The sequence below is a fragment of the Rhinoderma darwinii genome, chromosome 7 (assembly GCF_050947455.1).
Source record: "Rhinoderma darwinii isolate aRhiDar2 chromosome 7, aRhiDar2.hap1, whole genome shotgun sequence".
Taxonomy (NCBI): Eukaryota; Metazoa; Chordata; class Amphibia; order Anura; family Rhinodermatidae; genus Rhinoderma; species Rhinoderma darwinii.
This window is the reverse complement of record NC_134693.1, coordinates 131587484-131601462: the sequence shown is the minus strand read 5'-3', so window position 1 is coordinate 131601462 and position 13979 is coordinate 131587484. Positions and strand designations below refer to the sequence as shown.

General features: G+C 43.3%; 1 protein-coding gene across 2 annotated transcripts in view; it reads left to right on the top strand.

The window, feature by feature from the left end:
* The first annotated feature begins 1160 nt into the window (after nt 1–1160).
* The window catches only part of SHQ1 (SHQ1, H/ACA ribonucleoprotein assembly factor), a 63989-nt gene continuing 51170 nt past the window's right edge, over nt 1161–13979 (top strand). Inside the window, exons 1-6 of one of the 2 annotated variants that reach the window (XM_075834043.1) lie at nt 1161–1613; nt 4261–4432; nt 5977–6041; nt 8175–8297; nt 10732–10886; nt 12615–12727. In XM_075834043.1, coding sequence (XP_075690158.1) covers nt 4290–4432; nt 5977–6041; nt 8175–8297; nt 10732–10886; nt 12615–12727 — 599 coding nt within the window. In that variant the 5' untranslated portion in view covers nt 1161–1613; nt 4261–4289. The remainder of the gene's footprint in view (nt 1614–4260; nt 4433–5976; nt 6042–8174; nt 8298–10731; nt 10887–12614; nt 12728–13979) is intronic. The other variant, XM_075834045.1, reaches the window with a different exon arrangement.

The window sequence follows — 13979 nt, the reverse complement described above, 5'->3', positions numbered from 1 at the left end:
GTACCTATTACTGACGGCAGTATGGCACGGCCGAGGGATTGTACAGGAAGTATCGTGTTTTATGAAGAGAAAATATAGGTTGTAGGTTCTTGTTTTGGTTGGTAATCCCCTGGTTCGGCGACGAGCTTTCGTCACCTGTTCCATAATTTTTTTTTCAAGAACACATTTTTATTGTTAAGCCCATCATTATAAGTTCATGAGTAAGTCCTGCATTGACAATGGGACATGCCAAGGAACGCTATAGGCCTGTGGTCTCCAACCTGTAGCTAGCGATGTTATGGGGGCACTGTGGCTGGTTCAAAAAAGTCCCCACAACTGCAGCAAAAAACACATGCTCAAGCATGCGGCACCTCAAGATCTTCGCCTTTCATAAATAACTTTTATTAAACAACCTTTGGCTCTACAGCTGTTGGGAAACTACAACTCCCAGCATACAGCTGCAGTTGTCAGGGCATGAGTTGTAATTTCCAAACAACTGGAGAGCCACAGGTTAGAGACTACTTGCGTATGCATAGCATCTCTCAACATCAATGCTGGACGTACTCATGAGCCTCTGTTGCAATGATGGGGTAAGAATGAAAATATACCCTGACAGCTGCAGCTGTATGCTGGGAGATGTAGTTTGTTAACAGCTGTAAAGCCAAAGGTTGTTTAATAAAGGTTATTTATTATAGGCGAAGATCTTGAGGTGCCGCATGCATGATCATGTGTTTTTTGCTGCAGTTGTGGAGACTTTATTGAATCAGCCACAGTGCCCCCATAACATCGTTAGCGATGGTGCCCCAATAAGTTCCAGCCACAGAGCTATCTTACATCACCAGCCATAATAACCATGTACCTGCCAACCACAGTGCCCCCATAACAAGGGGGCTTTTTCTCCTTAGGGCTCTTTGTATCTGGAAATTGGACCTTTCTCATGATGGCTTTGCTCCAATGTGACGATGTCCCCTAATACATTGCGCTGCTGTTGTTTACTGTACATAGCCTAAAACATGAAACTTATTAGTAAACTTTGTTTTTCAGCTTCTCTGGAATTTCAAAATCTCTGCTTGCTGTCAGTCAGGAAAAACACTTTTGTTTGTACTGAGAGGCTGAAAATCCATCCTGAGAATGTTCCACTTGTGCACAGCATTATCAGGACAGGTGTTTAGCCTCTGAGTGCAAACAAGAATGTTTCTATTTACTGACAGCAAGCAGACATCTTGAAAACGGTAAGGAATAATTTCTGCACAAATGATAAAGTTGTCTACCAACATGCCCTGACAGCAGCTGGAGAGTCACAGATTGCAGTCCACTATACTAGCATCTATATATTATATTCTCCTTGATTTCCTATATAAGATCTTTACACTGTAGTACTCGGAATCATACTGTTTCTATGACAACCAAGAAGCTTGGCTGTCACATTCTCGCCAATCACAAAATGTCTGAACATCCCGCCCTGTAGCAAATGTCAGCAGCCAATCTCTGCCCGTGTGTTTCTAATCTAGGCTTTCATTGGTGAGGGGGCGGGAACTCGTTGGATCGTTCGTCCAATCACGGAAATTCTGTAACATGTGTAGTCCCGGAAGTAGGAAACATCGAGCGCGGCGTATGTGGAGTGTGTTGCGCAGGTGAGAGTTGTAGGTGCTCCAGGTTTGGTTTGTAAATTATGGCGCTTCAGCTGTAGGGGAACTGCAACTCCCATCATCCAAGGAAGGCTATGTTCGCTGTAAGGGCATGCTGGGAGTTGCAGTCCCCCAACAGCTCGAGCACCACCGGTTTCCGTCGGAGCATGCTTCGCGTTACAGTCTTGAGCGACGTAGGTTGGAGACCACTGCTGTACAGGGTGTTGGTGCATTGACTGTGTGAGAGAATAAGTGTTTTGCGTGAAAAATGGCCATGGCTTGGCTGTGTTACATGGTCTATATGTGTCCCCCTTTTTGCCTCCAAAAGCATGTGGCTTGGCTGAGCAAACCTTTTTAAATAGGGTAAAGAAGATAAGCTTTAACAAAATATTTTATTCATAAATCCAGATAGTACCGGCAGTATAAGTTTATACAACAATAATTTAAAACATTTTTCTCCTGGCCAGGAAAAGAGACATATAATAACACCTCTATGCTTCTATACTGTCACCTCATGAGTATGTATATAAACATCATATATGCACAGAACAAATTTGAAAAGATAACAATTTTCAAAGCAAAAACGCTGGGTTATGTTCACACTTGCGATTTTTGACCATATATGCTGTTTTTGTCACAAAGTGGCCAGAGTTCCTATGTAGAGTGATTAGTAATGAAATTTCGAAGACATTCTTTTTATAAGAAGTATAGATCTCAAAATAGGAAGACAGTCCCATATGTTAAGGGGATATAGTTTACAACATATCTTTTTCCCTCCTAGGCGGATCCTGATTTTTATAAATCTTATAATGATAGAGAGTCCTTTCACAGACCTGTTTAAGGTCAGATATGTAACATATAGATCTTATAGTGATAGATGGTCTTTTCACTGACCTTTAGGGTCAATATGTAGCCCTTAGACTTAAGCCTTAGAGGTTTTTACCTTGAACAGCCAGCGAATGCCAGGAATCCTTGCATGAAAGCAGTCGGTCCAATAGATGGAAGGTCAAGATCTTCACAAAAGGCAAAATTCACCTGTATGGCCATACATTTCATTTACGCCTCCAAATCTCCATCATCATATCGGCTCTGAAGAAATCCTGTACTGGATGAAACGCGTCAGCTGTCTCAATTAGACAGGGCGGGTAGTGACGTCTACACTTTGCCCTGTGAATTCCTGTCCAGTGTTGGAGATACCACGTGGAAGGAGACATACGATTGAAATTTTAAACTTACCTGGCTGCCAGCGTGTGATCCTGCATTGCCGGGCCCGTGTCTCTCTGACTGCAGTGGCGAATGCCCGTGGAGACCGAGGAGAAAAATCCTCAACTGATATGATGATGGAGATTTGGAGGCGTAAATGAAATGTATGGCCATACAGGTGAATTTTGCCTTTTGTGAAGATCTTGACCTTCCATCTATTGGACCGACTGCTTTCATGCAAGGATTCCTGGCATTCGCTGGCTGTTCAAGGTAAAAACCTCTAAGGCTTAAGTCTAAGGGCTACATATTGACCCTAAAGGTCAGTGAAAAGACCATCTATCACTATAAGATCTATATGTTACATATCTGACCTTAAACAGGTCTGTGAAAGGACTCTCTATCATTATAAGATTTATAAAAATCAGGATCCGCCTAGGAGGGAAAAAGATATGTTGTAAACTATATCCCCTTAACATATGGGACTGTCTTCCTATTTTGAGATCTATACTTCTTATAAAAAGAATGTCTTCGAAATTTCATTACTAATCACTCTACATAGGAACTCTGGCCACTTTGTGACAAAAACAGCATATATGGTCAAAAATCGCAAGTGTGAACATAACCCAGCGTTTTTGCTTTGAAAATTGTTATCTTTTCAAATTTGTTCTGTGCATATATGATGTTTATATACATACTCATGAGGTGACAGTATAGAAGCATAGAGGTGTTATTATATGTCTCTTTTCCTGGCCAGGAGAAAAATGTTTTAAATTATTGTTGTATAAACTTATACTGCCGGTACTATCTGGATTTATGAATAAAATATTTTGTTAAATTTTATCCAACCCAAGAGTGCCTAGTTATATTCCTGGATCATTTTTTTCTTTTTCTTTTTCAATATTCTTTATCAGGAATGGCACCGTGCTATATTATATTGCAAATTTGGGTATGTTTAGGTATGGTTTTCAATAACCACATCTTTTTTCTATAAATAAAGAAGATAAGCCTCTGTCACACACATGTGGCGCCGCTTATCTCTGGGTTAACCAAACAATCAGACCAATTACAAGCCGAGCTGTCAGGGTCTTGCTCATAGACTTGTTATTGTTTTGTGAAATATTTACAGTTCTATAGTATTACAAAACATGTTCAGTGTTAAAGGGGTTTTCCCATCTTAGACCATAGGCCATAAATGTCTCGGACCCCTGTTTATTGGGAGAGCCCTGCTCCACCCGGTGAGGCGGCCACCGCGTCCTGGTGGAGAATGGACGGCTAGTTGGCGGCGTATATGTGCGGTTGTTTCCATTCAGTTCTGTGCGATTCGTTCTCCGCCTCGGGTGACCTCTGATCTGAGAGAATAAGTGGGAACCCCATCAATCAGACAGTTATGGCACCCCTAAGGTCGGTAGATTCTTCTTTGATATATTAATACCTTTCTGTCATTTCTCAGGCCTGCGTTCTGTTCTAGTCGGATTCACAATGATCACCCCAGCTTTTGACATCACTCAGGATTCTGACTTTCTCATCATAACCATCAGAGTTCCCTACGCCCGGGTGTCGGAGTTCGATATCTACATTGATGGAGACGACTTCAAGTTCTATGCCAAACCTTACTTTCTAAGGTGAGATAAAGGACAAGTTACAATAACACAGGATTATGGCCACGCGGTCGTCGTCCTGCAGTAGAAATCATTCATGATGATGATGATGATGACGACTCCAATCTGCAAAACCATAGTCCTATAGATCAGGGGTTTTCTAGTTCATGGATACCTTAGGTTATGCGCACACAGGATGGATTAGCTGCAGATTTTCCACAACTGATTTCATTGAGAAAAATCCACAGCATTTCCAAAAGATGAAATCTCATCCACACGGAGAAAATCAGCTGAGAAAACGTTCATAAATTGATTTGCGGTACAGATTTTTAATGCTGCAAAATCGTTGCACTTTTGTTATGGGTTTTATCCATGGAGTTCAATGGGGAGGTAAAAGCTGCAGCCAATAGCAAATGTAACGATTTTTTGCGGTGGTGAAGCTGACATTCCGCCGCAAAAATTGCAAACTAGGAAAAAAACTAAACTTTTTGGGTTTAAAATCAATAAAAAAAAAAAGTCTATACTTCTCCCCGGCCGTTGTCATACGCTTTCTTCTGTTCTGACTGCTGCAGTGTCATCCCAGGAGGCCGGACTGCACGGAGAACGGAGGGACGCGTCGCCATGTCTTCTTAAAGTATAAACCTTTTTTTTTCTTTTCCAAGCACTGGTTTCTGAAGCAGAAATACGGCCCAAAAAATGTCACTTCAAAGTTCCAGGTCGGATACGCTTCATTTTTCGCAGCCTATCTGACCAGTGTGAACATACCCTTAAAAGCGACAGACCTCACTGAGGACACCTCACCTGTCCGGAGACATAAGGCTATATTCACACTTTGCAAAAAGCACTTCAGACGCAATGTGAATACACTTTTTAGTATTGGATCCAACCCCCTCCACAGCTGTTTCCTATGGCAATGGCGTCAGAACATTCGGTTTGTCTGTGTGTCCATGCCGGGGGACATCCCTCTATAGACTGACATTTTCGCTTCACAACGTCCCTCCACATCCCCCACTCTTTATATATGAGTTAGTGACTCCATTCTGAGACTTTGACATGGAATGAATATACTTTGTTGCGTCTTCGTGCCCCCGTGTTAGCGGTTGCAGTCACTATATCGCCATAGGAAGAATACTGCACCACAAAGAGATGAATTGATGTAGAGTTCTTCTATAATGACTCCTCTGGTTGGGATCCTTGTCCGCTATTACCAAGCTGAAGCTCTGAAGTTCCCTGGCATTTCTTGGCAACATATTCGCAATTGCGGCCGACACACGGACGGCAATCCGCGTGTTCACAGTCCCATAGACTTCTATGGGCGAGTCTGAGGCAAATATGGACAGTAAAGTTACGTCCTGAATTTTTGTGGCCCCCACATAGATCCGTGAACATCACGGTCGTGTGCATGGGGCCATATAAATGATTGGGTCTGTGTGTCATCCGCAAAATTGCCGATAGCACACGGACAAAAAAGACACGGTTGCGTGCATTAGGCCTAAGTATAATGAGTGATGTATTGCCGGGAGCCACTGCTTCATATTTATACCTAAGAAAGTATTTTCTGTCTTTAGATTAACGCTGCCCGGGAGGATCGTTGAAGATGGAAGACAAATAGCCACGTACAATGCGGATGATGGTAAGAGACATATCACATGACTCATATACACCCTGTACATTGCGGCTGCTTCTTCCACACACTCATTAGTCAGGTGACTTTTTAAAGGACAGCTCCACTTTTGAATACCAATTTAAGTTTTCAAAACTTTTCACAGTTCATTCATTCAAACTCTATAAAAGGGATAATGCCAGAGGACAATTATCGCCTAGCCACAGGAAATGTGATAATGGTCTGATTACTCCAGGTCCCACTGCTGGGACCCCTACAGATCATGAAAACGAGGGTCCCGAACCCCCAGATCCTCATTACTGCACCCCCAGCAGTGAGGAGGAGCTTTTAATGGAGCGGCGATTAAGTATGTGCCTTCTGCTCCATTCAATGTCTGTTGGGCTGACAGAAACAGCTGTACACGGCTGGTCCGTCATCCCCATAGACTTCAAATAAAGTGGCAGTTCACATACTCGACCTCCATTCAATGTCCTCCTCACCCCGGTCAAGCAGCGAGGAGGAATGGAGCATTCGGGACCCCAGTTCTTTGCGATCGGTGGGAAATGATCCTGCGGATAGGCAATAATTGTTCTCTAGGAATACCCCTTTAATCCTTTTTGTTTTATTATCCGGTTTTGATTATTTTGAGTCCAATGATGATGTCGTCTCCGTTCACACCCAAAGATAAATTCACAATCTTGCTGGTTTCCTTTTACTAGAGAGCAATGCATTGTGGGAGCTCAGATGACATTTACACAACTGATCACATGTCTGACAGCAGGATGGAGCTAAACTGCTCTGCGTTTCCAAGGTCAGCGAGTAGAATTTTGACAGCAAGCCGAGATCTTGAAAATGGTGAGAGATTGAAATGCAGAGTTTATTAGAAACTTGCAGAACTAAACGGTGATTAGGCTTCATTTACAAAAGAATGGAAAACCGTTTTAAGGAGGTTTTATGTTAGTAAAGCTTAAAGGGGTTGCCCACGATTAGAAAAACATGGCTGCTTCGTTCCAAAATGAGTGTGGTCTACAGGTTGTGTTTGGTATTGCAGCTCAGCCCCATTCACTTCAAGGGAGCTGAGCTGCAATACTAGACAGCCCATGGACCGGTGTGGCGCTGCTTCTGGTTTTCTATTCCTGTGCAGCCTCTTTAAGGGAATCTGTCAGCAGTTTTGCTATAAAGGGGAGGGCAATGTAACTATGTCTTGTGTCTCGGTAATGCAAGTTGCATGACCGAGAAATCGATGTTTAATTCCCCCGTTGATGCGGTCGCAAGTGCTCCTTGGCTCTGCTCAATGCACGGTGCCGCTGTGTGACTTCTCTAGAGGACTACTGATCGGCCGCTAGTCGTCACTCGGAGCGGAGGGCGGCCACTTGCGACCGCCGCACGGGCAGAACTAAACATCGTTTTCTCAGGTCATGGAACTTACACGACCGAGACAAAAGGTAACGTTACAATGCCCTCCCCCTCCACTATATGGCACTGTCAGCCGATTCCCTTTAATCATTACATCAATAAAGTTATACAACTTTCTAATATATATCAGGAAGATTTATTAAGACTGGCGTTTCATATCCATCTATCTATATATATATATAATCTACATCGCTGGAGTAAGATGCAACACATTTATTAAGACATGTACCTCTGGCCGTCCGTGAACCTCTCCAACCTACGCCAGCTATGAGCTGTATGTGCTGTAATTAACGCCAGCTTCTTGCATAAATTATAGTAAGTTTGCTTTGTTGTCGGTGGCCCCGACCCTTCCGCTAAGCCCCACCCACTTGTTAGAAAAGTGCCGGAAATGGCTCAAAAGTTGCATTTTTTTACTGCAAATTGCGAGTTTTGTGTCGTTTGCGACTTTTCTATGCCAGAAAACTGACTTAGAAAAGTTGCTTAAGTCCTCCCTTTGTGTTTCAATTTCTCACCGTTTTCAAGCTGTTTGCTGTCAGTGAATGATACTCTTGTTTACATTCAGAAACTGCAAACCTGTACAGACCTAGACCTGCTCCCAGCTGAGAAGTGGTTGCAATTGTCTCCAGTCCAGGCAATGCTCTGTGATCTGAATACATCAGCTACTCAAATCTCTGATTTGCTTCAGTGTGGAGTCCAGGTTGTTCAGCTCACAGAGATCAGGTCTATCATCACAGCGCTTCTTCTCAGGTATCTTCAATGTCCGAGTGCCTAAAGAGACCTCAGGAGAACAATTTGAGGGTCTGAATCTCCTGACCTCCTTGTTAGCACCTAAGGGAGCTAGAACGTGTAAACCCCTGATTGAAGAGATAGGTGAGTACATCCCTCTAGTTATATATCACCTGCATAATGTTATATATTACATGTCTGTCAATAATATCACATTCTGATGTCATAACCTGATTATACCGAGATCAGTGGCGCTTCATAGACACTGCTTATCTCTTCCTGTAGAAGCAGTCCGATTCTTAAGTAAGCTCCTTTTACTGTGCCAACCAATGCTATACTGAAACGTAGTGCTCCCTCAATTTTTTTTTTCTTCAAAAAAAGAGGTTCTTCAGCAGCTGCAGTGTGCAAAACAATGTAATGCCTGAGCTGCTGCATATCTTCTTTTTGGTATTGATGTTTCATATGAATTAATCAATGGTGCCTATTTGGCAGTGCCTGTTCCTGGTGTTGCGACTTCAGGGCCATACATTTGGTAGTGGCTGTGCCTGGTATTGCAGCTGAGTCCCATCCACTTGAATTGAAATGAGTTGCAGTACCAGGCACTCCCACTACCTAAAATATGGCGCTGTCAGGTCAACAATCAAGAGGCCCCTTCAGTCAGGAGTCGCAACCCCGCCATTGATTCTTACTATCAATTCGATGGTTTTAAACCGCTTGTATAATCTTGAAGACATAGACCGACAGATGGGTCGATACTGGTCGTATCCGCTTATGTAATGCAAAAAAAATGCACGGTCATATACGGTCTGTTTTTCTTCAGCATACTTACTACTTTTGCCAGTCAAATGTATACTTTGCCGGTGATCTCAGTAGTACTCGGACTCCCCAGGGTCATATCTAGTTTTGATATTTTACAAGTTTTGCCAATAAACAATATGGTTCTTGACCAGGGATCAATATTCGGTCTCGGTAAAGCCTGGCTGGCGCGCTGCAGTTTTCTATTCAGAGAGCTGGTACGATGGTCCCTGAGGGGGAAGCTTGTCTCGCAGGAGTAACTCCGGTGCGCAGAGCATAGTAGTGCTGCTTGACTTGCTTCTTCGGAGTCACGGTCGGTCTGCGTACTTGTATATGGCCCTAGGGATAGTTAAGGATGGAGACCGCTATTGACTGCAAACTGGCATTAAGCCCTAGGGAAATACAGAGTAACGCACATTCTGCTCATACATAGAATGGAAGGATGTGTGCTGGATAAAGCAACTGAAGTGCACCGCTTAACTGGGGGAAGAGATTCCACCCCTGGGAGATCCCTATAGGTCTAGTTCCTGCAGAGGTAAGTATAGCAATCCATCAAGAATAAGCACAGCTGGATCGACTAGTCTTGTCTGTTTTCAGCTCTCTGGTTTATAAAGGGGTAACTCAGAAATGGGGGTCCTGTCACCTAATCATGCAGTGGGCATTCCTTTTCTAGCAATGATTGCAACAGTGCCACCAAGTGGTTGAGCAAGGGTATTGCAGAATACTTTTTGGAAAATTGCTGAGAAAACACCATAAAAAATGGAATACACGTTCCTCAGTATGAAGCACAGGCTTCCTATGCAGCCGTGGGAGGAACTTTCTGTCTGTACCCTGTTGCCTCTTGCTGCTTAAGCAGAGGAGTGGCAACTACTTGGAGCACATTTCTGGCACACAAAAGTGGTTGTCACTTTTTGAGTTCATGCAGTCATTGACCATGGTCTGTGCTTGTATAAAATAGGGAATTAAATATGTCTGACCCATGGCTGGGCTGTGGTGGAACTGCACATGGTGCACTGGCCCTTTTGATTGTGGGGGGGATGGATGTGGGCACTGGAGCAAAAACTCCCTTAGTGATCGAGCTAAGTCCCCATAAAGTGATCAGCCTGATCATAGTGAGAAATGTGCGGCTTTTCCTATCTCAGTCAAAGAAGGGAAACCTGAACGCAATGAGTACATCATGTTAAGCTTTCTGTCAGAGGCAGGAGACACCAATGGAGACTTGGGAGGTGAGTAAACCACTGGACACCAGGTATTAGCCCTGCACTACCCTAGACCACCAGGGAAGCGGCTTTAATCCCTCCACTGTCTTAGTTCACCTGGGTAGTGGGCATTAACCCTTCCAGTACCCCTGACCACTGGGGAAGCCGGCATTAACCCCTCCACTGTCTTGGTCCAACCAGGGAAGCGGGCATTAACCCTTCCACTATCTTTGACCACCAGGGATGCGGCCTTTACCCTTGCACTTTCCTAGTTCACCAGAGGAACGGCCTTTAACCCTTCCACTACCCTAGACCACCAGGAAACTAGCGCTATTTTTTTTTATGTCTGCCCTGTTAGCTAAATTCTCTAGAAATGGCCGTGCCCTCTGGGTACAGGAATCATGTGGAAGAATAAATGCAGTGCACTATGTAAATAACGAACTATTTAAATGCCCCGTCTCTGCCTCCATGATGAAGAACCTGAAGTTACGGAATCCCTGGATGTAAAGAATCATTTACGCAATTATTACACGACGACAACTCACTTCTTACTTGTTGTAATTATCATTTCTTTTTTCATTGAGGTTCTTCAAATGACGCCCCGGAAGATGAAGAAGAGGAGGAGTTTGATTGGCAGATAGATCAGACCCCCTTTGAAGAACCGTCCAGCGACGCTCTCAAGTCGCAGTGCAGTTATGGTTTTGGAAACCTGCGTGTCGGGGTGTTTGGGAGACTTCAGGTACGGCGTTTGTATATATAGAATGAACGGTAAATGTAACGGTAATGTGTGTTTTTTACACGTGTAAATCCGTTACGCTCGTGTGACTGTAGCCTAAAAGCTCATGGTTATAATAGTAGTTTGGATGCAACGGTATATCTAAATAAAATCTCTAAAAGTTGGAGGGATTTCTGGTTTTATGTACTTAAATCAGCTTATATTAAAAAGCTCTGCAACTTTCTCATAGTTTGTTTTAATTCCTCACTCTTTTCAAGATCTCTTCTTGCTTTCAATGGATAGAAACACTATTGTTTACATCCAGTGCTGAAAATCCTATACAGATCTCCTATTTCTCACAGCTGGGGGATTGCTTCAATTGTTTCCAGTCTAAACAATCCTCTGTGAGGTAAATACATCAGCATCACAATTCTCTCTCCTGTCCTGATGGTTTGATATGATGTATATTTCTAGGTTAAATGTATCAGTTCATAGTCCAGGCTGTTTAGATGATTATTTAGATTGGATACATTGTTACAAACCCTTTGCTGTGAGAAGAACTCGGTCTGTTCAGGTTTTCAGTCTCTAGATGTCAACAAGAACTTTACCAATTCACTGACAGCAAGAAGATAGCTTGGTAAAGGTGAAGCATTGAAATACAAAGTGAATTAGAAAGTTGCTGAACTACTCATTATACCCCAATTATGCTTTATTTACATAAAATGAAAATCCATTTTAAAAGGGTTGTCCCATTAGGATAATCCCTGTCTCAATGCCCTATTATAGCCTATGGACATCGTAGAGGGGGCCCCCTGCTTGGGAACCCTTCTATTAGCCAGAGTGGAGAGCTGCAGCAAACTGCACTACCATTCATTTAAGGGGGTACTCCGGGCATTTTATATTGTTGGCCTATCCTTATGATATTGATGACCTATCCTATTATTGGGGGTCCGACTCCTGGCAATCCGCTTACTGAAGGGGCTGCACCATGGCTTACCAGGCACTGCGCCGTACACATACGTTGCGGTTGTGCCTGGGTTTGCAGTTCCAGTTCCATTCAAGTGAATGAGACTGAGCTGCAATTCCAGGGAATCCTGCGGTTGTGTACGGCCCTGTGCCTGGAAAACTATGTAGAGGCCATGGTGTATCCTCTTCAGTCAGTTGATCGGCAGGGGTGCCAGGAGTCGGACCCCCACCGATCTGATATTGATGACCTATCCTAAGGATAGACCATCAATATAAAATGACTGAAGAACCCCTTTAAATTGTTGCCCATTTATTTGATTGGATACTATGTAATACCACATTTCGCCTGCAGTGGCCGCTGCCGGAGAACTGTTCATCTTCCCCGCTAGATAACCACTGATCAGCAGATTAGGTGAACGCCAGCAGGTCTTCACTTAAGGAGGTTTTCCACATGGGACAACCCTTTAAGCTCTGATCGAACCCCCAATATGATGTCTTGCTTTTGTTTAGGGGGCAGGTTCACATTAGTGATTCCGTTGCTATGTTAAGTAGCCTATAGTTACTACATGGTGTCTGCAAGTCATATTTTATATGTTTCTTTGTGAATACTTCTTGTATACAGCGTTGTTAATGAGCTTTAGAGCAGAACTGAACTGTGACACGGGAGATGATTTTGTTCTCTGTATCGTTGTGTATTGTTGTGTACATGTTTGTGTACATTGTCATTCATCCCTCGAAGCCTTTGTGTTCGGCACCTGGGTGACACGCTGCACTCTGCTCTTTCAGGAGGAGCTGAATGATATTATTGACTTAAGAGATCCAGACGTCACCCCGGCCCCAGATCGCACGCAGAGACGTCTGGAAGTGGAAAAGACAAAGTTTGACCCCGATCATTACCTGTAAGTGCCCTTTAATGTGTGTGAGGCGGCACACTCCCCTGTAGGATCGCCATCGCTTTATGGCCGCCTCTGGACATGATGCTCTAAAATCTGACGTTTTGTTTTGTTTTTTTTTGCCTTTCGGCTCACTCGCAATTTACAGTACAATACAAGTGGATGGGGTTTTTAAAAATTCTGCATCAAAATTTGAGCATCCTGCAGGCTATCAAATGCAATACATAGGGGAAATCCGCTGCAAAATGTGCGACAAAACACAAAATGTAACACATTTGAATGCAGATTTGCTGCACATTTTCTCGGTTATTCAGCCTCCTTTTTTTTTTTTTTTCCGTTAAAGAGGCTGTCACCACATTATAAGTGGCCTATCTTGTACATGATGCGATCGGTGCTGTAATGTAGATTACAGCAGTGTTTTTTTATTTAGAAAAACGATAGTGTTTGACAGTTATGACCTATTTTAGCTTTATGCTAATGAGTTTCTTAATGGACAACTGGGCGTGCTTTACTTTTTGACCAAGTGGGCGTTGTGGAGAGAAGTGTATGACGCTGACCAATCAGTGACCAATCAGTGTCATACACTTCTCTCCATTCATTTACACAGCACATAGCAATATAGCTAGATCACTACACACACACGCACACACACGCACACACACACGCACACACACGCACACACACACACACACACACACACACACACACGTTACTCAAGTGTACTGAGACTTAATAGACATCACTACCAACCAGGACGTGATGTCTATTCAGAATCCTGACACTTCGCTAGCGTTTGTGTGTCATTTACAGTGTAATCTCGCGAGATTACGCTTGAGGTGCTGTAAAATCATACACAAACGTTAGCGAAGTATCCTGATTCTGAGTAGGCATCACGTTCTGGTTGGTAGTGATGTATATTCACTGTCAGGACACTTCAGTAACGTTAATATGTGTATGTGGCTGCACATAGTGATCTAATATCACTATATGCAGTGTAAATGAATGGGGAGAAGTGTATGACGGTGATTGATGCTGACCAATCAGTGACCATACACTTTCCTCCACAACGCCCACTTAGTCAAAAAGTAAAACACGCCCAGTTGGTCATTAAAGAGGCTCTGTCACCACATTATAAGTGCCCTGTCTCCTACATAAGGAGATCGGCGCTGTAATGTAAGGGACAGAAATGCTTTTTATTTAAAAAAACGATCTTTTTTCACAACGTTAGGAGCGATTTTGGTTTATGCTAATGAGCTTT